The sequence below is a fragment of the Festucalex cinctus genome, chromosome 15, assembly GCF_051991245.1.
Source record: "Festucalex cinctus isolate MCC-2025b chromosome 15, RoL_Fcin_1.0, whole genome shotgun sequence".
Lineage (NCBI taxonomy): Eukaryota > Metazoa > Chordata > Actinopteri > Syngnathiformes > Syngnathidae > Festucalex > Festucalex cinctus.
The window spans coordinates 7,762,052-7,786,560 of NC_135425.1; the positions used below are offsets into that span (position 1 = coordinate 7,762,052).

The 24,509-nt window shown below is 39.6% G+C and overlaps 1 protein-coding gene across 2 annotated transcripts in view; it reads right to left on the reverse strand.

Annotated features, from left to right (window-relative positions):
- Nucleotides 1-24,509, reverse strand: part of pam (peptidylglycine alpha-amidating monooxygenase) — a 65,642-nt gene that overhangs the window by 18,923 nt on the left and 22,210 nt on the right. Inside the window, exons 8-17 of one of the 2 annotated variants that reach the window (XM_077496762.1) lie at nucleotides 23,382-23,465; nucleotides 23,073-23,121; nucleotides 20,149-20,216; nucleotides 16,860-16,940; nucleotides 11,793-11,869; nucleotides 9,377-9,480; nucleotides 8,037-8,230; nucleotides 6,121-6,180; nucleotides 1,128-1,400; nucleotides 463-592 (exon numbers count right to left, since the gene is read on the reverse strand). In XM_077496762.1, coding sequence (XP_077352888.1) covers nucleotides 463-592; nucleotides 1,128-1,400; nucleotides 6,121-6,180; nucleotides 8,037-8,230; nucleotides 9,377-9,480; nucleotides 11,793-11,869; nucleotides 16,860-16,940; nucleotides 20,149-20,216; nucleotides 23,073-23,121; nucleotides 23,382-23,465 — 1,120 coding nt within the window. The remainder of the gene's footprint in view (nucleotides 1-462; nucleotides 593-1,127; nucleotides 1,401-6,120; nucleotides 6,181-8,036; nucleotides 8,231-9,376; nucleotides 9,481-11,792; nucleotides 11,870-16,859; nucleotides 16,941-20,148; nucleotides 20,217-23,072; nucleotides 23,122-23,381; nucleotides 23,466-24,509) is intronic. The other variant, XM_077496763.1, reaches the window with a different exon arrangement.

Here is a 24,509-nt window from a genome sequence, read left to right on the forward strand (position 1 = left end):
GATCCTGAGCAGGATTCAGAAATATGCACTTCTTTAAAAGCAGTACAGCCACGGAGGACACACCAAAGATTCGTTTCCAACCGAAAGCCAGATAAACAACACACACACACATGAAGATTTTCATCGTAAATATTCAACACATTCATGATTTAAGATTGTTGGCCCTGACTGGATTTGGACCCAATTATCAGAACAAATCCAGTTTTAACACAGCTCAAACATAAAGATGATCCTAAGACAATCTTATAATACATAAGCTTGTCGGGCGTTTGACGTCCTTGGTCGGGAAGTGGCAAAATCGTGTGTACCCGGCTTTAGTTACTTTTAAAAGCAAGTCATTTTAGTTCAGTGCATCCTTAACAATTATAATAGTTCTTTAAAAAAATATATTATCAACCTCATAATTCAGTTCTACCAGAAAATATATTATAATGCAGGAATTTTAAATTCAATTTTACTTACTCTGGTCCCCAATGGTGGTCACCTCTGTGGAAAATGACCAGATTGGAATCAGAGTCAATGGCAAGTCCTGACACCTGACCCAGCTGGAGAGAATTCTGTGGCCATATTGGGTCTTGCTCCAGATGGACATCTAAACAAACAATTAACCATTTATTGACATAAGACATCAGTTGGATGGCAAGAGTTGAAGAAAAATAAAAGTCACTGAAAAGTAATGTTACTAATAATGTCCAAAACCAAACCTCGTAATAAAAATACTAAATGCGGTTGTCACTATGCAGTTTTTTTTTTTTTCCTCAAGGTACCCCCATAGCATGCTTCTTAGGTCACTTTCAGACTCTAAATTGTCCATAGATGTAAACGCGAGTTAGGATGGTTGTTTGTCTCAGCATCATTACAAACAATACATTCTATTCTGATCCAGGCAGAGGAAAGACTAGATTAGAAGGAAAGCACAGTGGGAATAGGGATAGTAATGAACTGCGATGGACAACATCACTGATAGAAGAGAATTTTGATGTATAGCACAATATACTGTAGATGTTATGGTGAGAATGACGTAATTATGGCCCAAAGAATACATTTCACTTAAAGGGCAAGGAATTTGTTTTGAATAGCACAGAAGGTACAGTTGATGATACGACTTCCTACACCCAGACACCCACCTTGTCTTTGAGACAGCTGCTTGCTTTTTGTCAGCTTGGGCACAGCCTCAAGCTGATGGAATTTGTGAACTCGGTCCCTCATCAAAACAGGGTGCCTGCTGGTTTGGAAGGCTAGTGAAGCACCAGGGGAGCCCAAGTTTTTCTTTTGTATTAAGCTATGAATCTGAGCCACCAGCTCAGGCTGGACTCTCTGTATCTTAGGGTCGTACTTATGAATGTGTACTACATCCTTGTTTTGGCCTAGCAGCTTGGACATTAGAGAATAGAGGTCACCTGCATACACAGAGAGGAAAGGAAAGGAAGGAAATATAAAAGGATGAGAAAAGTGGAAGAGTTGACATACAGTAGAGCAGGGATGTCCAAACTTTTTCATTTGAGGGCCACATACAGAAAAATCAGAAGGATGCAAGGGCCACATAATGTTATGAAGAGAAATTATGTTTAGTCCTAAAAATTGTACAAATAATTTATTTGTGCTTTTGCATATTTAGAAAAATGTTACAGCATATAAATTTGTAATATAGCAGTACGGTTATTGTAGTTTTTCATTTTAGTTAGTTTTTATTAGTTTTCAAGGTGGTTCTGTTAGTTTTTATTAGTTTAGTTCTTTAAAAAAAATGCTTAGTTGTAGTTTAGTTTGTTAGTTTCAGTATTAGTATTTGTTTTTTGTTTGTTTTTTTAAATGTGTATTACTTGTGCGCAATATTTAAAAAAACACCATGGGAGCAACGTCATCTGAAGGTGATTTTCTATTGGCTGCCACTTCTGTGCGACATACATTCAAATGTCATTATTCCGGTTTATATCACAATAAACCTACTAAAAATCACATTTAAAATCATCCCCTAAGACTCGTGCATTAAATTAATTACCAAAGACTAAGACGAAGGACATGTTTGCTATAATTATAGCTAGTTTTTATAATTATAGCTAGTTTTAGTTAGCTTTGTAAACATAAAATGTAGTTTCAGTTAGTTTTCGTTTTTTAAAAAACATTTTCGTTTTTATTTTATTTTATATGTCGCGGGCCACTGAAAAATGGATGGCGGGCCGCAAATGGCCCCCGGGCCGTAGTTTGGACACCTCTGCTTGTTAATCTTTGACTGCCAGGCGTTATAAAAACAAAACAAAAAAATCCACAGTGCCAGCCGCTTTTGAGCATTTTAACTCATCTTTCAAGGCAAAAAGAATATTGTTTGCCTTTACTACATATATAATGTGGCTACGAAATGAAAGATCTCATTCCATTCATTGGAATTTTACAAATCATCATGAAACGTCTTTGGCAGTCAAAGAGTTAAGCTGGGCATAGATGTGGAGGTGTTAGTCAGCCGTTTTTAAGATAGACTGTTTATATTTTTAAATTGAAATCAGAAAAGATTGCATCTGTAAATTCACCAATTCGAATATTGCAATAAGTAGAGTTGATAATTAACCTATTTTATAAAAGTTGCAGTGTTGCAGCAATTAAAACTCCTCCCATCATTGACTATTCCTACTATAGAGATTTTACACATCCTATACTATTTACTTTGTGAGGAGACCAGAGTATGTTAAGAGGCCTACACAACAGTTTTTATATAAAAATAGAGCCACCTTGATACAAAGTTACCAAACTCCAATGAAGATGGGACATAAATAAAAAAAGAATACAATTATTAGCAAATTGTGTTCAACCTATATTTAATTGAATACACCACAAATACAATATATTTTAAAACAAGCAAGTAATAATTAACTTGGAATCGCATGGCTGCAACACATTCTAAAAAAGCTGGGACAGGTGGCAAAAATAAAATAAAAGTTGAGGAATGCTCATCAAACACCTGTTTGGAATTTCCCCACAATTGAACAGGCTCATTGAGAACAGGTGGTGTCATGACTCGAGTCATGCAGGAGTAATGTTTGCGTCTTGTCTCATGTCTGGGATCACGCCTGGGTTAAGTTTGAGTAGAGTTCATGACCGTGCGATAGTGTTCACGACCCGTTACGTGTCTGTTTTGGTATTGATGTAACAGCATCCAGTTTCAACTAGTTTAGGCTATATGATGTCTGGACTATGTGATGTCAGGAATCTTTCATGCTATATGATGTTTGTTGATGTTGGCAACTATCTGTAATTACTGGGTTAACAGCCAATCAGAGAATTCCATGTCAGTACTAGTACTCACATGTCTAGCGACAACCAATGAGATTGATTGACTGTCTATTTAAGGGTCTGAGAATTGTGTGTTTTGCAGGATTATTGTCCACCTGTTCCTGTGTACAGCGTCTCTGAGTAGTAATAGAGAAAGTCTTATTTGTGTCTGCGCCTTTGGGATCCAAACTTCTCAGTATACAACAGGTGGGTGCCATGAGTGGGTATAAAAGGAGCTTCCCTGAATTGCTCATTCATTCACAAGCAGAGATGGGGTGTGGTTCGCCTCTTTGTGAACAAGTACGTGAGGAAATAGGTGACCAGTTTAAGGACAATGTTCCTCAACATACAATTGCAAGAAATTTAAGGATTTAATCATCTACGGTCCATAATATCAACAAAAGGTTCAGAGAATTTGGAGAAATCACTGCATGTATGAAGCAATGCCGAAAGTCAACATTGAATGCCCGTGACCTTCGATCTCTCACTGCAACATCACTGTGTAATGAATATCACCACATGGGATCTGCAATGCTTCAGAAACCAATGTCAGAAACTACAGTTCGGCACACTACAGTGTTCCCTCGTTTTCCGCTGGGGTTAGGTTCCAAAAAATACCCGCAATAAATGAAATCCGCGAAGTAGTTAGCTTTATGTTTTACAATTCTTATAAATGTTTTAAGGCTCTAAAATCCCCTACCACACAATTTAGACACTTTTCTCATTGAGGCATTTACATGTTCTCACATTTCTCTCTTGTTCAAACATTGATAATGTTCAAACCTTCATAAATTTTATAAAATGGGTATATTACTGCAAAAAAATATGCAAAATTGCACTTAAAAAAAAATCTGCGATACAGCGAGACCGCGAAAAGTGAACCGCGTTATAGCGAGGGAAGACTGTGCAACTTGATACTATGCAAAGAAAAAGACATTCATCAACAACACAGATAAACACCACCAAATTCTCTGTGCCTGGGCTTATCTAAGACGGACTAATGCAAAGTGGAAAACATCCGGACAGTTGTGGAGGCAAGTGCAAAGGTCAGCATCTGTGATGGTATGGTCCTGTGTTAAAGGCCCAGTCTGCCGGTTGGACTCTGGAAAAGGCACTTTTTAAATACAAGGCAAGGCAAATACAGGATTTAAACAAACAAACTACTTCTCAATTTACAGATCAGGGCTTGTCTTCATTTCTGGTGGTGATTTTGTCCTAAACCCCCACCCCCTAGCCTCTATTTGGCCATTTTGTGTTTGTTTTGTAAACAGCGGGACGTTTCTGTGGAAAGACAGTGTTTACACCGCTCCAGCCAATCGCAGGGCGGGGGGTGGCGTGTCGCAAACGGGGTTGGGCGAACGTGTCGACTGCGTGACGTCACTCCCGTGGCAATTTGACAGCACGCACGGATTATTATTTTTTTCACTCACTCATTCACATATGTAAGCTTCTGTGAGTGAGTGACAACGGCAACAACAATGGAGATCCCGGACTGTTTAACAGCTGAAGCTGTACATCAAGCAAGAATGGGAAAGAATTCCACCCCAGAAATCTTCAGCCTGTCCCAGCATTTTGGAACCTGTTGCAGCCCTAAAATTCTTAGGTAACGGTTATTTGCTAAAAACAATAGTTTACCAGTTTGAACAGTATGTATCTTGTCTTTGGAAGCGTAGTCAATGTTAGGTTGAACATGATTTGCAGATCATTGTATTCTTTTTTTATGTTTAATACAATGTCCCAACTTCATTGGAAATGGGGGGAAAACTTGGGTCTCAAATTAGACTTTCCTCCCTCAAACAGTATATAAAACAATCAATTAAAACTTTATCGATAAAGCACTTTTCCTACAGAGATTGTAAATCTGCTTTACAGATTAAAATTATTGTCACCCAGGTCCCATCCACCTCCTAGTCCTCACAATACTCACTCTAAAGCAGGGGTCTCCAAGTTCGGTTCCCCTATCCAGCCTGTTTTCCATGTCTCCGTCCTTCAGCACAGCTCATTCTAATGCTAATCAGCAAGCTTTGCAGAAGCCTGATAACGATCCCGATCATGAATCAGGTGTGTTAGTGGAGAGAAACATGGAAAACAGGCTGAATCGGCTCTTTGCACAGCTTGACTACTTCCTGAACTGAATACCACGCCTTTGTTTCCTGTCTTTCATGAGTGGACAAACTGATTAATCCAGGTGTGTCCGGCCAATGTCGTTGTAGTTACTGAGATCAGGCACACCTGGATTAATCTTGCTAAGCTTGTCCACTCATGAAAGACAGGAAATGAAGGAGTGGTATTGAGTTCAGGAAGTAGTGGATTTGTGTAAAGAGCCCATAGGGGCTCTCAAGGACTAAACTTGGAGACCCCTGCTCTAAGGATTACACCTACACCCACACACATATTAAACTAAACTTATGAACATATAACATGGCTGGGTACAGATCAGGAAAGGAAACATCACTAGGAGGTTATTGCTCCCGCATAAACATCACAAGACAAAACCTTTCTAAAATGGAGGCCACATTTACGTGCAACAATATGTGCGCATGTCCCGCTAATGATATCCAACAAAGTAGACATTTATGTCCAGTGGGAACAAATTACTCCATTGAGAGGAATCTTCAACTGGCTTGGTGGAGAAATTGTTTTATGGTAGGTAGTCACAATGTACCTTTTTAGAGAGAAACTGTAACATTCTATAAGAATGAGTGACTCCTATGTCAGGTTTTAGAAAGATTTAATATCATGTGGGATTCTACGCATTTTATTACTTTCATTACATTTGACAAATATTTTGCCTCACAGATCATGGTGTACATTTGCATATTGCTTCAACCTTGTTTACTGTAGTTATTTTCTTACCCTGATCAAAAGGCTGCTCTTCACTGGTCATACCTGGCATTGATGCACTATCCTGGTGACCTTTGAGGAGAGTTAGTGAGAATGATAAGGTCACTAAGCGTATTTATTATTTCCAAGTACTGTATAGACAATATGGGTATGTGCAGTGCCTTGGGAAAGTATTCATCGTGTTTTGTTTTGTTTTTCCTCCACTGTTTGTTGTTTAAAGCTACTATATGGAGGATTTCCCCCAAAAATATCTTAACAATAGCTTTTTTATTTGACCATTTATGACTGAAACATATTCTAATTAGTAGATCAACATCTTAGCTGTTCACAATGGGTACTCCTACAAGCCTCTGGCCAATATTATTTAGGAAGCGTCCGGTCCGAATCTTTCGAATTTCCCGCCCTCTGTCTGCGGGATGTGACGTCATGCGCGTCATCGTCAGTTGTTTCCTGTAGTCGCGAAGACGGAACTAGTACAGATTTTCGCTGCCCCAGACACCCGCTTTTACTCCGCGGAAGGCTGCTTAAAAAAAAAAAAAGAAAACAATGTCAAGTGCCACGAAAAAAAAAATAAAATCTAAACTTGATAGTGACCGACGCCGGGCAAGAACGAGAGTGAACATTGGTTTGACATTTCAGCGGTGGAGAGAGTTGAGATCGGACTTGGATTAGAAAAGTGATTCACAGCTGGCTTTCTTTCTACTCCAAAAGGTAAGAAGCGAGTATCTTGACATTTAGAAGAAAATGTGTTGTTTTCAAATAGCAGTAACAACCTCAAGATTGATCACTTCTCGGTCGTAACCTTTGGGTGAGGTGGACGGCAACATTTAGCGTGAAAGGGGCGGCAAAGTTGAATGTAATAGAACAGAATGACTTTATGAAGAACAGACGTTCCATTCCGCGGCGTTTCAATCAGGCTAAATGTTGCCTTATTTTCCTCCGTGAAAACAGCCGATTGTAGCTACATTATGCTAACGGAATGTGAACGGTACTACTGAATGGCGATAACATTCACGGCCATATCACACTAAGTAGTGAATGGGTCTATATGTTTTTCACAATCGTCAATTTCCATAACTGACAGCCCACCTTTCGGCTAACGCACAATGACGCTAGCCTGGGGGCGACATACACTAATAATGACTAGAATCAGGTTGACGTCCGTCGAGCGGGGTGACTACAATACGTGACTGCATATTAACATCGGAATGAGATCCAATTAATTGACGTAATTTGCACATCGTTTTGGAGTACAGCACAGGACTGGACTTCAACCGACTAAAGCAATATGATCTGCACGTCCCGTGGACATCAATTGTTTAGTGGGGATCGAGAGTCTCATTCCGTGAAGTGGCCAGCTTTGTATAACATTATAAAACTTATTACCTCTGAAAACATAGTTTAATTGGATATGAAGAGCCCAGTCTTAAGTAATGAGGTCGTGCACGTACGAGTGCGCGCAGCGTGTACGAGCGTGCAGTTTGTTTTCGGCCACAGGTGGCAGTAGCGATTTGAAATTTTAAATCTTCCATATAGCTGCTTTAAGCCTTCTTTCAAAATGGAATGCATTTTTTCTTCTAAATTGTACATACAACTCATGATCACATGAAAATGTTTGTTTAGAAATTTTAGCAAATGCACTTAAAGTAAAACAAGAAGTCACATAAAAAGTACATAGAGTAATTATTAACATCCTTTGAGCATTACTTGATTAAATTTCCTTTTTTAGATGGCACACTTACCATTGGGTAGTTTCACCCAGAATTTAGAGCGGGGGGTGGGGGGGGGGGGGGTCTAATTTTGGAATAAGCTTTAACTTAGAATGTGGAAAAAGTGAAGCACTGAATACTTTCCAGATACACTAATCACATTTTAACCCATTTTTACATATTAGAGTAACTGTAAAAAAAGTACATGAATATACCTACCTGTTGAATGTCCCATATGCATCATGGAGTTCATGTTTTCAGGACTGACATCTATGGGAATACTAGCTTCAGGTGGAATGTGCTGAAACAATTTGGCAGAGCCGTGCTTCATGCAGTTCATATAAGGAATGGCATGTTTGCTGTCCATGTAGTACATAATATAGAAGTTGCACATTTCATCATCAGAGGTACCCCTGCAGTGGAAATTCAAGTAAGAACAAGCTGTAAATATACTTGTGCATGTTAGAGGTGTGCGATATGAACACAATTTATATATCCCAATACAGGTAAATTTACATTCTGATATGATAACGATATGTTCCAATATAGTATTATTTTTAAAATTTTAAATTAAAAGAAGTGACACTACCGGTAAATGAAGTGAATGAAAAAAGAAATCCTAATCAGAGCCAGCATGTTACTCAGTGGAGGCAAGAAAAAAATACAGCATTCACTCACTAGCAGCTAGGGATGTAACGATAGTCAAACATAGGGCTGTGCAATTAATCGAAATTCAATTACAATTTCAATTATTCCACTCCACAATTACAAAATCAGCATAATTGTAAAAAAAGATTATTAATACTAATTTTTGAGTTGTATAAATTTATACATTTACATTTTTTTTTAATTTAAAATAACTAATTTCATAATTTGTTTTCATCCAAAAAGGAACTTGCATAAAATAATGTCTTATTTTTATTTTTTTATTTATTTAATTTTTTAACTTTTAAAGATTTTCTTGTTTTGTACTAAAAAATAAATAAATATTATTATAAATTCTGTTTGGTCCAAAAGGAACTTACATAATTATTGTGGTTCTATTTTTTTTTTAATTGGTCTTAATATTTTAAATGTGAAAACACTTTATTTTGTACCCAAAAATAATCGTGATTATTATTTTTCCCCATAATTGAACAGCCCTAGTCAAACATCACGATACGATACCACGATATGAAGCTCACGATATGATAATTATCACGATATTGCGGGAGGTTGGCGATATTTAAAAAAGGTCACAATATTGTTAAAAAAAAAAAAAAAGCACAACGACGATATTGTGGCACTTTTAATATCACGATATTGCCCTTATCGTTACATCCCTACTAGCAGCTAGACAGATGGACATATTTCTGCGAAATCTCATGCAACAATCTCTTCATATCTTTTGATATTGATTAATGTGCACGGCGACACAAAAAAACAGGAACTTTAACAATCCAATAAAACCAAGAGTGATGGGTGATTGGTCGTTACTTGAGCAACTGTGGTGATGTTTTATATCTCATCCGATCATTGCGGATGGCAATTAATGGAACGGGATTTAGAGCAAAACTTACCCAATGTATGTTTCTTCACTTCTGCCTTCACCAGTGAACATACATCTGGCTGCGAGCGTATCGCCACGCTGCACATCCACATCTCGGTTTGCGGGATAGAAAGCCTGGAGAAGGAAATCTTAGTCATTGGTCCCGTCACATTGGCCCAGTCGCCATGGTGATGATGGATCGTATAGCCATGATAATGATTGTGTAATTAAGATCACAGTACAAATTTTTTTCTATAGTAAAACCAAACAAGGTACAGTATATGCATGCGCACAGACCAACTTTATTATAGTTGATAAAAACAAAACTTGATAAATAAATCAGAAGTGAAATTAAATAAAAACATCCTTAAAAAAAACATTTACAGTATAAAAAAGTAAAACTGTAATCATAGAGAAAATGTCCTTAGTTTTTGTCTTAGCCCAGGGGTGTCCAAACTTTTTCATTTGAGGGCCCCATACAGAAAATCAGAAGGACGCAAGGGCCTAACCCTAACCCTAATCCTAACCCTGTCATGGTTCGGTTCTCAGCCTGTTGTGCTTGTGTATGTGTGTCTCTTTCAGTGCCTGTAACGAGGGGGGCGTTCCCCAGCGCCGCACCTGCAACGCGTTGGTAATCAAGGCTTTAAAAGGACTCCGAACAGCACTGACAGCTGTCGGATTATTATTTGCTCATCTTCGTGTCCAAGTGTTCTCCGCGTTTCCTTGTTGGTAAAGTTTTTTGAATCTGCCGTCGTCTTTAGTTTACTTGTATTCACGTGTGTGTTTCCGCGTCGCCTTTTGTTGTTATTCTCGTGTGATTGATTCCGTGTACATTTCGTGTCGTCCTTGCCGGGTGCAAGTGATTTAAGTTTTTCTAGTCCTTGCTGTTAGCAAGTGTTTTTTGTTACGTTAGTTCTCCTTGCCGTTTGCAAGCGATTTTGGTTATGTCAGTTTTCCTTGCAGTTGCAAGCGCTTTTTGTTACATTCGTGTTCCCTGCCTTTTGCAGGAGTTTTGTGTTTTCCAATTCCTCCTTGCCTTTTGCAAGTGTCCTTTGTTACTGCCGTGTCCCTCGCCTGTGTGCAGGGGCACCGCTGAAAATTTCGTTGTCTTGCCTGCGCGCAAGCTTTGTGCTTTCGGTTTTTCCAAAAGAATAAATCGAGGTTGTTTTCCTCCTCCGAGCCTGCCTTTTTGGGATCTGTTCTTTATCGACTCTGTCGAGTCCTCACAAACCCATTAAAAAAAATTAAATAATAATAATAATAATAATAATAATTAAAAAGAAAAAAAGAAAAAAAAAAGAAGGACGCAAGGGCCGCATAATGTTATGAAGAGAAATTGTGTTTCGTCCTAAAAATTGTACAAATAATTTATTTGTGCTTTTGCATATTTAGAAAATATACATTTGTAATATAGCAGTAGGGTTATTATAGTTTTGGAATTTTTCATTTTAGTTAGTATTTATTAGTTTTCAGGGTGGTTCTGTTTTTAGTAGTTTGGTTAATTCAAAAAGGCTTAGTTTTAGTTTAGTTTGTTAGCTTCAATATTAGTACGTATTAGGTTGTTTTTTTTGTTTTTTTTTATTTGTATTACTTGTGCGCAATATTTAAAAAAACACCATGGGAGCGACGTCGTCTGAAGGTGCTTTTCTATTGGCTGCTGCTAGATGGCGTCACTTCTGTGTGACATATTTTCAAACGTCATTATTCCGGTTTATATCCAAATGAATCTACTAAAAATCACATTTAAAATCATCCCCAAAGGCTCATGCATTAAATTAATTACCAAAGACTAAAACGAAGGACGTTTGCTATAATTTTAATTAGTTTTATAAACATAAAATGTAGTTTCAGCTCGTTTTTGTTTTTTAAAAAGCATTTTCGTTTTTATTTTATTTCGGTAACCATACTGTTTATTGAATTTCAGGTTTAGTTTTTAAAAAATTTTTTTTATTAGTTTTAGTTAACTAAAATAACATTTAATGGCACATGTTTTTTGATACCCTCCCTTCTTACTTTGACCATCTCCAAACATTTTTATTTTATTTGAACTGAGCCAAATGCCATTTTTAGCATAAGTCGTGGGCCACAAATGGTCCCCGGGCCGTAGTTTGGACACCCCTGTCTTAGCCAGTTTTATCACGCATGAGCTTTTGGGATTCATTTGAAATATTTGTATTTCAATATTGCTGTACATTCATACAGAAGAAAGAAGGTCAGTTGTTTGTGAATTGTTTACCTTACTTTATTACACAGTACTTACTAATATTTTAAATTATCGTTCACTCAACAAATACTCCATATATTAAAAGATAAAGCTAATATGAAAACTTAACACTAAAGTGAGGCAAATAAATAAATAAAAACACAACCAACAACCTAACAAGAATGACAAATCCAGTACAGTACTATTAAAAACCTGGCACCGACATACAATATATGCTGCGTACCTGTGGTAGTTGAGGAGACTGTCTCCCAATCAGACTCCACTTTCCATTTCGGATCCTGTAGCCACTGACCACTTTTCCTGTTGAAGATAAGGGAAGGCAATTAAGTACATACTCAGTCAAGACTGGGCGATTCTGGGTAAGCACTTCAAAATTATTTTGACAGTGGTTAGTGACCGATGGTGAAAGGGGCCATTCCCCGGACTTGATGACGGCAGCGTGGCTTCATTTGCCAATCAGCGGGAAAACACTCAGTGGATATATGAATGTGAGTGTGAAAGGTGTGTGTGTCTATACAGTATGCACCCAGTGATTGACTGGCGACATGTTTAGTAGGCTCTTTGGTCTAGTCCAGTCCTCAATTACTTTCTGTGACAACAATCGATATTTATAAATCACCACTTTGACTCCAACATTCAACTTGTAACCCAGCTTTGTCACGCCGCCACCGGCGTGACGGCCCATGCTTTTATTTTTATAGTCATGTTTCCTGTTTTATTTTGAAAGTTCTAACCCCAGGTCACTTGCTCTTCCTGCAGCTTGCTAATTACCGGTCCCCGCCCATGATTACCACCACCTGCCACCAATCAAGCCACAATAAAAGCCACCTGCATTCTCCCCTCCGTTGCCGAAGTGTCACACATCTCAGTGCATGGAAGCATCCCACAGTCCTCGAGTCCTTGTTCCCGTTGCCTTGTTGTCTTGCCTTGTTTTTGTGCCTTGTCCTCCCCAGCGGAGCGCTTTTAGTTACCCCTTTTGCCTTGAGCCTTTTTCCTCCCTTGCGGAGCGCTTTTTGTTGTCCCCTGTACCTTTTGCCTGTTTTTTCCTCCCCAGTGGAGCGTTTTTAGTTCTCCACTTTTTGATTCCCCTTTCTCCTCTCAGTGTGAGAGGAGACAGTTGCTGACCGGCAATAAACCTGTTGCCTTTGTGGCCTACCTTTATCCTGCGTCTGAGTCCTACCTCTCCTCGTCGTGACAGTACACTTCGGCCAGCATGGACCCAGCAGGATAGGTCGAGGCTAGGCTACAGAGCCTGGAGGTCCGGCTTGCCAACCGGGAAAAGGTTCAGCAAGCCGTGATTTCGCAGCTGGAGGAGCTGTCAAGCCAGGTCCATGAACTGGTGAGCCACATGCAGCCTCTCGCCCCTGAACCTCGTCTGCTGCGGCCTCTCGCCCCTGAACCTCGTCTGCTGCGGCCTCTCGCCCCTGAACCTCGCCTGCTGCAGCCTCTCGCCCTTGAACCTCGCCTGCTGAAGCCTCAAGCCCCTGAACCTCGCCTGCTGCAGCCTTTCGCCCCTGAACCTCGCCTGCTGCAGCCTCTCGCCCCTGAACCTCGCCTGCTGCAGCCTCTCGCCCTTGAACCTCGCCTGCTGAAGCCTCTCGCCCCTGAACCTCGCCTGCTGAAGCCTCTCGCCCCTGAACCTCGCCTGCTGCAGCCTCTCGCCCCTGAACCTCGCCTGCTGCAGCCTTTCGCCCCTGAACCTCGCCTGCTGCAGCCTCTCGCCCCTGAACCTCGCCTGCTGCAGCCTCTCGCCCTTGAACCTCGCCTGCTGAAGCCTCTCGCCCCTGAACCTCGCCTGCTGCAGCCTCTCGCCCCTGAACCTCGCCTGCTGCAGCCTCTCGCCCCCGAGCCTCGCTGGGCACCGCCTCAAGTCCCCGAGCCTCGCCGGGCGCAGCTCCAAGACCCTGAACCTCGCCTGCTGCAGCCTCTCGCCCCTGAACCTCGCCTGCTGCAGCCTCTCGCCCCTGAACCTCGTCTGCTGCGGCCTCTCGTTCCCGAGCCTTGTCTGCTGCAGCCTCAAGCCCCTGAACCTCGCCTGCTGCAGCCTCAAGCCCCTGAACCTCGCCTGCTGCAGCCTCTCGCCCCTGGACCTCGCCTGCTGCAGCCTCTCGCCCCTGAACCTCGTCTGCTGCAGCCTCTCGCCCCTGAACCTCGCCTGCTGCAGCCTCTCGCCCCTGAACCTCGCCGGGCGCCACCCAAAGACCCTGAGCCTCGCCGGGCGCCGCCCAAAGACCCTGAGCCTCGCCGGGCGCCGCCCAAGGTCCCGGAACCTCGCCGGGCGCCGCCCAAAGTCCCGGAACCTCGCCGGGCGCCGCCTAAAGTCCCGGAACCTCGCCAGGCGCCGCCCAAAGTCCCGGAACCTCGCCAGGCGCCGCCCAAAGTCCCGGAACCTCGCCAGGCGCCGCTCAAAGTCCCGGAACCTCGCCAGGCGCCGCCCAAAGTCCCGGCGGCGCAAGCCCTGCGGCTGCCTTCACCTCTCGTCGGGCGTCGAGGACGCCCACCTGACTGGCCCCGCTGGGACTCTCTCGTCGGGCGTCGTGGACGCCCTCCTGAACTGCCTTTTTGTCTGGGACGGATGGGTGGGCCGTGTTCCCACCTCCGTGCCCCCTTCCGCCCGCCCTTGTTTTTGGACTCTTTGTGTCGGATGGCCGTCAGGAGCCGGCCATTGAGGGGGGGGTACTGTCACGCCGCCACCGGCGTGACGGCCCATGCTTTTATTTTTATAGTCATGTTTCCTGTTTTATTTTGAAAGTTCTAACTCTCCTCTCACCCCAGGTCACTTGCTCTTCCTGCAGCTTGCTAATTACCGGTCCCCGCCCATGATTACCACCACCTGCCACCAATCAAGCCACAATAAAAGCCACCTGCATTCTCCCCTCCGTTGCCGAAGTGTCACACATCTCAGTGCATGGAAGCATCCCACAGTCCTCGAGTCCTTGTTCCCGTTGCCTTGTTGTCTTGCCTTGTTTTTGTGCCTTGTCCTCCCCAGCGGAGCGCTTTTAGTTACCCCTTTTGCCTTGAGCCTTTTTCCTCCCTTGCGGAGCGCTTTTTGTTGTCCCCTGTACCTTTTGCCTGTTTTTTCCTCCCCAGTGGAGCGTTTTTAGTTCTCCACTTTTTGATTCCCCTTTCTCCTCTCAGTGTGAGAGGAGACAGTTGCTGACCGGCAATAAACCTGTTGCCTTTGTGGCCTACCTTTATCCTGCGTCTGGGTCCTACCTCTCCACGTCGTGACAAGCTTGAGATAAATCAAAACTAAAAATCCACAAGGTTTTTTTTAGAAGCACATTTGCTATTCAATGACATAATTTGGAACTTTGTAATAGTGAGGAGCAGTTTTTTTGCAGCTAATCCCGCTGCCTGAAACAAGCGTTTAATTAAACAATAAAAAATATGATAATACAGTACTGTATAACAGTAGAGTTGTAGTGATGGAGCTATTGACTATTGTAGTATTCTACTGAAAATTCTGTTCAAATATTTGGATAAAATGTATTTTTATTTGATTAAAGAACAATTATATATACAAAAAAGAAAATAAAACATTTTACATATTAACGATCACTTAGTACCCTTTTTACAAAACGAATCTAAAGTTCCTAGTTCTTTAAAAAAAAAAAAAAAAAAAAAAACTTTAACGGCCTTAATGCAACATATTCCAATAGGTTAAATTGTTGATACATCTTCTGAAAATACAACAACATTCTTTAGCAATATTTAACAAACAAGAAATTTAAATTATGTCCGGTCTATATAGGGTGTTTCCAATTATTTTTGTGAATATTTATGTCACATAAATGTCTCCATGTTGACCGATATCATCACATTTTGAGCTGCAGTAAATAATAGTCTCACATTGCCAACTACTACAGCAATCAGAATGGAAATCCAACCTGCCGAGCTTGAACATGCATCTCATTATGTCCTTTTCATCTAGAAGAGATGTGAATTCACTTGGATGGAATGTTAACGGATATATGCAAATCTGATTACTGCTCTCCATTGTAAGCACTTCGTCTGCCGCCGCGACCCCGCTGCCAGCATGGCTGCGTAAACAAATGCAGCAGGGATCGGTCACGTAAGTTTGCAATAAAGCCATGTGTTAATTAAATACTAAAATGTAATTGGCTTGTGTCCTCACTAGGGAGTGACTATATATTCCTAAAAATAAATAAATAAATAAATAAATAAATAAATAAATACATTAAAAAAATAAATAAATAAATTAATAAAATTAAATAATAAATAGAAACGCTCTGCTCTCACATTTATTTATTTGATGCTGCAGATGCTCTCTCAGGTCGAAATGTTATTCAAATGAGGGGGCGGTCCTAAGCATATCTTCGGTTGGGCTCCGCTATTGCAAACTGCCGAGAGCGAGCGGGTCGGCGAGACTTCCTTGTTCGCAGACCCGCTCACTCGACCACTGAAAGGCAGTTTGCAAAGAGCCCAACCCAAGGCAAGGCAACGCTTAGGACCGCCTCCTCATTTGAATAACATTTCAACCTGATAGAGCGTCTGCAGCATGAAATAAATAAATGTGAGAGCAAAGCGTTTTTATATTTTGATTAAATATTGAATTCTATTTATTTTTGTGTTTATCTTGACATTTACTTTTATATTTATTTTTTTAATCTATTATTTGTATTTATTTTTATTTACTTATTGAGGATATGTATTTAGTAGTGTTGTTCCGATACCGGTATCGGCAGAGGTGCCGATACTGCATTAAAACAGTGGTATCGGTATTGGTGAGTACTCACAAGTAACATGCCGATACCATTAATTCCATCACTAATATAGGATATGGATGTAGAATCTTGTGTCTTGCTGGTGCACAACATTCACTGACATGTGACACGTTCACTGCATGCCCATCTAAGACATCCTATTGGCCCTTGAATGCTCTGAACCAATAGCAGAACAGCTTTTTCATGTTGAGGAAAAAAAACATTAAGTATCGGAATGATATCGCTATCGGCCGATACGGCAAAGCGGGGTATCGGTATCGGGAGGCAAAAATCGGTATCGGAACAACACTAGTATTTAGTTGTTTTTATTTCCATTTATATTTATTTTTTGTATTAATTTTTGAATTATATTTTTATATTTTATATAAATAAATAAATATTATTATTAATTTTTTTAATTTTAACTTTTAGTCATTTATTTATTTGTGGCAGTTTTGGTCCTCCACAGAGAACTCTGCATCCCTTTTTGTTGCTTCGAATGTAAAATGTTGGTATGTGTACAGTATATGTGTATATTATTTAAACATGTTTGCATTACTCACCCAGATGATGTGTGTGGGTCCTGAAGGCAAATGGGTAAATTGGGTATGAGGTGTAGTCACAGGCGATGTCCGCATTTGTAACTATCAAGACAAACAGACAGTAAGTGACAACAGGCTCAACCTTCCATACAAACAAAAATATATAACCAGCTTGAAAGGCGTTTTCTGATATGTCCATTATGGGTTAAAATGAGTCAGTGATGACATGATTTTGTTTGATATCTATATGGTTTGTCGATTGTTTGCAATAGGCGCTAAAAGGCAAAAAGGCTTGCAAAACGAGTGGATCTGGTTTTGGCGTCATTGTGATGTAGATTTGACACTAATAGTCCCTGCCCGTTTCTTGACTGCTTACAGGTCCACACAACCATAAAGAAGTTGTGAAATAAACTGCTTCGGTTCATTTTTGGAGAAACTCCCAAACATTTCAGAACCAGAAATGTGCTCTGTCCTGGCACTTTTCTTGGAGAGTAGCTTCCTAATCGTAAACTTTTCATGCACATTAAAATGACAGTTGAGCGTTTTAAGCGAGACAGTCACACATACACAGTCATTGGTCAGTCCGCCATTGAGTTCTCTCTGGGTGGCCGTGGGTATCCCCCATGGAGGTGGATTTATTAAAAAAAATAAAAGTAAAAATAAAAAAAATAAAAAATTGGCAGCTACCAATCAGAGTAAAGCCGTTTTCCATATCAAATTAAGGAGACCAGCAACCCAATCGGTGCATAGCTTGTTTACGTAATTAATATTAATGAGAGAATGGCCAGTTCAAAATGACAGCCGTGTAGACCCAACTAAATAGCTTAAAAAATGGCATTGTGGTCATTTCCAACTCAAATTACTTTGCAAACTTGATAAAAAGATACATTATGAAATTAAAAAAAAGAAAAAAAAAGAAAAAATGGCATGGCATAGGACCTTGAACTACCATAATACTAAATTACCCTCAGAATATGCATAAATATCCTGATGTTGAGTTAACACAAACATACAGTGAAACAGTCAAACAAAAATGGGGACACTCCAACTGTTTTTTTTTTGTTTGTTTTTTTAAGAATTACTACCATCTATGTCAGGGGTGTCCAAAATACAGCCCGGGGGCCATTTGTGACCCGCCGTCCATTTTTCAGTGGCTCGCGATTTATGCTAAAAATGGCATTTGACTCAGTTCAAATAAAATAAACAAAATAAAAACGTTTGGAGATGGTCAAAGTAAAAAGGGAGGGTATCGAAAAACAGGTGCCATTAAAGGTTATTTTAGTTAACTAAAACTAATGAAAAAACTAAAATTCAAAAAACAATTTTGTTACCAAAATAAAATAACGTTTTTTAAAAAACGAAAACTAACTGAAACTATATTTTATGTTTACAAAGCCAACTATAATTATAGCAAACATGTCCTTTGTTTTATTCTTTGGAAATTAATTTAATGCATGGGCCTTTGGGGATGATTTTAAATGTAATTTTTAGTAGATTTATTTTGATATAACCGGAACAATGACGTTTGGAAGTATGTCACACAGAAGTGACGTCATCTAGCAGCACCCAATAGAAAAGCACCTTCAGAGGACGTTGCACCCATGGTATTTTTTAAATACTGCGGACAAGTAATACACTTAAAAAAACAAAACAAACTAATACTAATACTGAAACTAACAAACTAAACTAAAACTAAGCATTTTTTAAAGAACTAAACTAATAAAAACTAACAGAACCACCCTGAAAACTAAAAAACTAACTAAAATGAAAAATTCCAAAACTATAATAACCCTACTGCCATACTATAAATAAATTGGTTTATATACTGCATTTTTCTAAATATGCAAAAGCACAAATAAATTATTTGTACAATTTTTAGGACTAAACACAATTTCTCTTCATAACATTATGTGGCCCTGTATGTGGCCCTCAAATGAAAAAGTTTGGACACCCCTGATCTATGTCATAGCCACTGTATAATAAAATACTTCCAAAAATGTGAGTCATTGTAAGATCTGTCAACAGGCACAAAGATTAAAAAAAAAAAAAAAAAAAAAAAAAAAAAAGATTATTTCCCTAAAAAAAAATAATAATAAAAAAAATTAAAAAAAAACAACAACAACCCAATTCCAGATATTAATATAATTTCAATCAAAACTTAACTTTTTTTAGAGTCTCGGCAACCAAATTCTGGTAATTCTTGACTGAGAAAAGAAAAAAAAAAAAAGCTTACATTTCAAAAGGGGCGTACTCATTTATGTTGAATACTTTCACATATGTGAGCCGGAGGTTTTTGCACCATTACAGTAGTTTTTATTTTGGTAGGTTGCTACTTGCTGTTTTTCCCAGTTCCATGATTGGACTAGTTTTTGAAAACAAGAGGTCATCGATTTTTAGATTCCATCATTTGTTTGTTGCATTACAGTCCATTTGTTTGTGCTGTTTGAAAAACAAGTGCACTGAGTGAAAATTGAAACTGCTATGTTAGCATGTCAAGTTCTCGTGCTATCCATGGGCTATCTAGCCACCAAATTGCTAGCTGCCATGCTTGTCATTTAATGCTATATAATTTGTTCAAATGTTACATTTTATGTTTGACATCAAATGTCAATTATTCACTGGTTAATTCCCACTTATATTTGTCGTGTGTTGGTGAAAGACCCCATATAACCAGCGCCAAAGAATTAATTATGATCAAATTCTGACATATTATTGTTACAATAACTCATTACCAGAAGCACATTCATTGTAAAACACTACTCTTATCGGATGCTGTGTGCACAGCTTTACAAAGTTATTCTCAGGCCATTGATTTGCAACTGTTTGTCTTAGAAGTCATTTCTTCGCTGCTTAATCAGTTCATGTAGCAAGGCTAGTTAGGACAGCACTAGCTTGGGTTTGATGTCGCAACGCAACAAGTATGCACCAAGTTAGAGGAGGTGTGCGCCAAACCACAAATAGTATTATTCTTTTGGAATGCAAAATGACAGGCCACTATTCATCAACAAGAGTCATTAGGTGACACATGAACTGACGAAGCTTGCTCGGGTGAGAGGCGAAATATCTTGTAAACAACTAGTTGCGATCGATTCAATGCTTTGAGAATGAAATGACCTGGATGAATGAGAATATTCACAGGCATCTTGAACATGTTTACTTTGTACACTAAACTGTGTATCACAGAAGCACATATTTGAATACAGTAGCAGTCGATTGGTGAAAATCACATTGTGTGTTTTTGCACTGGAAAGTGGAATGAATGTATTTATTTTTCCTTATCATACATGAAGTGTACAGAAATATAGGTTACCTCTATTTCCTGGCTTGATAACAGTGTCCATAGACATGAGCAGATATATACCAGCAATAAATGGCTGCCTGCAAAAGAAAATAGCAATTGAATCAGTTAGAGGTAACCATAATTGATCTGATAAAATATTTATATAGCACCAGTTGATGGAAGAAAGTTGTCAAGAACAACTAAAACAAATGGTAGTGACATTAGCAACAACCAGAGTGAAGGTATTACAATCCACTGTTTGCATTAAGACTTGCAAGGCTAACAAAAATATCTAGTGCTTGTTACAAATGCTATCTTGTAAGTTGTTTATCAGTGAACACGAATGGAGGTCATGATAATCATCATTTCCTGGTTATAATTAGAGCATATTGTTTTTATATTAGTCACAGATGCACCATAATTTGCACAAGTATAATTAATGCCATGTGTTTCTAACCTAGAAATTAACATGTTACGCACTTCACGTCAATTACAGTATGAAATGCACGGATTATTATTATTTTTTCACTCATTCACACATGTAAGCTTTTGTGAGTGAGTGAGTGAGTGAAAAAATAAATAAATAAATAATCCGTGGGTGCTTTCAAATTGCCGCGGGAGTGACGTCACGCAGCCGGCAAATTCGCCCCAACCAGTTTTCGACACACCACCCCCCACCCCCCGCTCTGCGATTGGCTGGAGTGGTGTAAACACCGTCTTTTCACAGAAACATCCCGCTGTTTACAAAACAAACACAAAATGGCAAAATACAGGCTGGGGAGGTGGGGGTTTTGGAAAAAATCACCACCAGAAATGAAGACAAGCCCTGGGGCCTCATTTATAAAACTGTGCATGAAAACCTGCGCAGAAAAGTACGTACGAACAAAACTCAAAACTCACGTACGCAGAAAAAAATTGAGATTTATAAAACCGTGCGTATACACACATACGCAAATCTGCACGCAAATTCCTTTAATAAATGCCACACGATCCCAATCAGTGTGCGCAGCAGATTCCACGCCGTTCTATTCCCCAAGTTCGCCTATTCCAACCCATATTTGGCAATGGAAAGCAACTCATCTGCGTATTAATAAGCAGCACGTGTTGGCAAACACCAAATCAAAACAATTTGGACGGTCAATGAAAGGCAAGAAAGAAAGCTAAAGTCACCATAATGTACTAGAATTTTTGTGTGAACAGTAGGTCCAAAAAATAAAAAATAAAATTAAAACAACAACAACAAAAAAAGATTTTAAAAAAAGATGTACATTGAAACCCTCATTGAAGAGGTCGATTCACGGAAGACCAATAAAAGCAAGCAGGACGCGACTTACGATAATGCCACCGCATGGCGCACTGACGCAGATTTTATTTTTTTTAAATAAGGAAAGGAATAATAATAATGATAATCCATCCATCCATCCATTTTCTTAACCGCTTACACTTGTATTGTTTTTACTCATACTTACTAAATTGTCTCTAAATTAGGCGATCAATAGGCCGCCCTATTATTGTTGTTAATATTTCCTAATGTGTTGCTTATGGATCTTCATCCAGAATCACGGCTGCGTGGATCGCATTGTGAACGTTTATGGCAGACTTTATTGACGCGCGCATCTATTTATATGCTTGACGAAACCCTATCTCCATAGCAGAGATGCTTGTACCAGACTATTTTCTATTTTTTTTTTCAATCCTTATTGTCTTGTGCGTTTTATTTAGCCTTTAATGGCAATTGTGCGGCGCGGGCAGGTGAAGTTACTATTGGGGCATATTGTTGCGCGGCGCGATGATGTAATGCGTGCAGTATGTGTCTACATAGTTGTCATTAATGTGATTTGTTGCATGAGGCTTTTTCAAGATAGGTGATCCATGAGAGAAAACGAGCGTTTAAAATGTTCATGTGCATGCAGCTTTCCGCCCCACTGCGTGCTTGTGACATCCGAGCAACTCTGGAGCAAAACAAACATTAATATATGTGACCCAACATCCAGCATACATGTCGTTTGAGGAATAGAAATGCACCACAAAGCTGATTGTGTCGCTGTTTTCCCGTGTCTCCAAAATGTGCGGATTGCGTACGGTAGGTCCAGACTTGACGTGGCGGTGCGTAAAGTTTCACGTTCACTTTGTTTTCTATAAATACCACCTTTGGCGCAGAAATGTTCGTACATAGAGTTTTGGCCTCATTTTGATCGTATGCAAGCTTTTATAAATGAGGCCCCTGATCTGTAAATTGAGAAGTAGTTTGTTTGTTTAAATCCTGTATTTAAAAAGTGCCTTTTCCAGAGTGAAACCGGCAGGCTCGGCCTTTAATACATTTCCCGCTCAAAGTAACAAAAGAAGAGGGTGGGGGCTTCTGAATTTGCGCATCTCAATTGTAAGAGTCACTGTCCCCTTTGTCACTTCCTCTTCCTGCTCACGCAACAACTCTCTCCCCTACTGAGGTTCTGACCAGTCTTTTCTCGTTTCATTTCTTTTTATGTGTGCCAAGCACACCGATCTCGCAGTCCTGCCATCTCAACAAACGACAGGCCAACAGTGATGATAATGTCCTGATATTTGTCTGGCAGGCTGGATGCCCAACCAAATGCACGTTGAGAGCATTCCGCCTCCTATCACGGCTACAGACTGGAGAAGTTGTGACCCGGAACTCTGAGTGGGCCACAAGGCCACATTTTTGGTTTTCTTTTATTTTTCAAATGTTCTCTTGACATCCTTTCCTCCTAAACGCACCCCAGTGGTCCGATACACGTGAGACTTTGTTGCAAACGTATAAGTGCAGCTCTGCAAAAATTAAGCAGCGCATTCAAAGGTGGTGCATATGAGGCTCCAACTAGCAACTTCAATTTAGTGGCCATTATAATAATAATAATAATTATTATTATTATTGGATGCAACATTGTTTACAATACAATTTGCAAAACATACAAATAAAAAAATAGAATACGCACGGGGTGGATGTTATTCTTAAAGTGAGACCTGAGCAATCTTTGTGATGATCTGTAGAAGGAAAAAAAAATACTGAAAAATATTTAGTGAAAAAGCAAATAAATATAAATATGGCAATTAGTTATGTTTTTATATTTTACTTTGCACACATAAAATGAATAAACCAAGAACAGAATGTTGCAATACTTTAGTGTTACAACAGAAAAGGAAGGAAGAAAGGAAATTAGTCATGTACTTTACACATCTACAATAAAGTATAAGGTATTTTTAATCCGCAGTTTTTGACAGCCTGTTAAAATTTGAGTACTTACCTTGGAAAGCACTGATATCTCCATAATGTATCTGTAGCACAAAGTAAGACACTCCTGAATTCCGTCCAACTTGAAAACCAACATCTATTGAGGAACAGGGACAAAATTAAAATTTAGGAAAGCCTGAAGACAAGCCATTTACAATACTATCCAGTTCAGTATCAAAACGAACAGATCAAATTATTGAAATAGCTTACAGTATTTTGAACAACCACGTGATGCTATGTACAAATCTACATCCACATCTGCGCACATCAACGTCTGACAATAATAATAAAAAAAAAAATTGGCGCGCCAATAATTTGTATTTTCTAAATGATGACGTTGTCATATTCCTCTCCGCTCACTACAGCTTAATGGCGCTTAATGTTTACCCAGAAAGTGACAGTCCCGCTTTTGCACCACCTCGGTCCAAGCTCGCCTTCTGTTAACTTCAGCTTTCGCTCATCTGCTATTATTCTGCCTCAATGGTTTTCTTGGTGCAAATCCAGCATTGATATCAGGTGCAAACTGCACACTTCTGTCAAACATTGTGGGTGTGTTTGCGCCCGTATATGATTAGAGCAATATCTTTGGTGAATAAGACGTTAAGAGGGCGCAAGCTCTGCATGCAAAACGAAGAGCAATTCATGCTGTTATTAGCAAATGCAGTGCATTCTTAGTGGATTTGGCCCTGACAGTAGTAGATAGGCAAAATGATCTGTGAAAAAAAATTCCTCTCTGACCCCATCTTGTACCTCTAAATTGATTTTTTATTTTATTTTTTTTAAGAAAACTACAGTGTCTGAGGAAAAACAGCCAATCAGACACAGATGTGACAGATGAGGTGTCAACCATTTCATCATTCAATGGTCCATGACAAGCTGTTAAAATGCTTCCGTTTATATTAAATGTGGGCCATGTTCAAGAAAAGTTTGCATTTTGTTTTGATGAACAGTATCTGATTGAAATAAAATACATTTTCAGAGCAATTATTGGTTATTTCTGTGGTTAATGGTCAAAAACAGAGGGGCATATTCATTAAAGGTTTGTGTCGCCTTTGCACCGCGCTAATCGGCAAAAATGGAGCAATCCGGGAGCGCCTAATTCACTAAACACGCGCAGATGGGGAAATCAGTCACTAAGTGC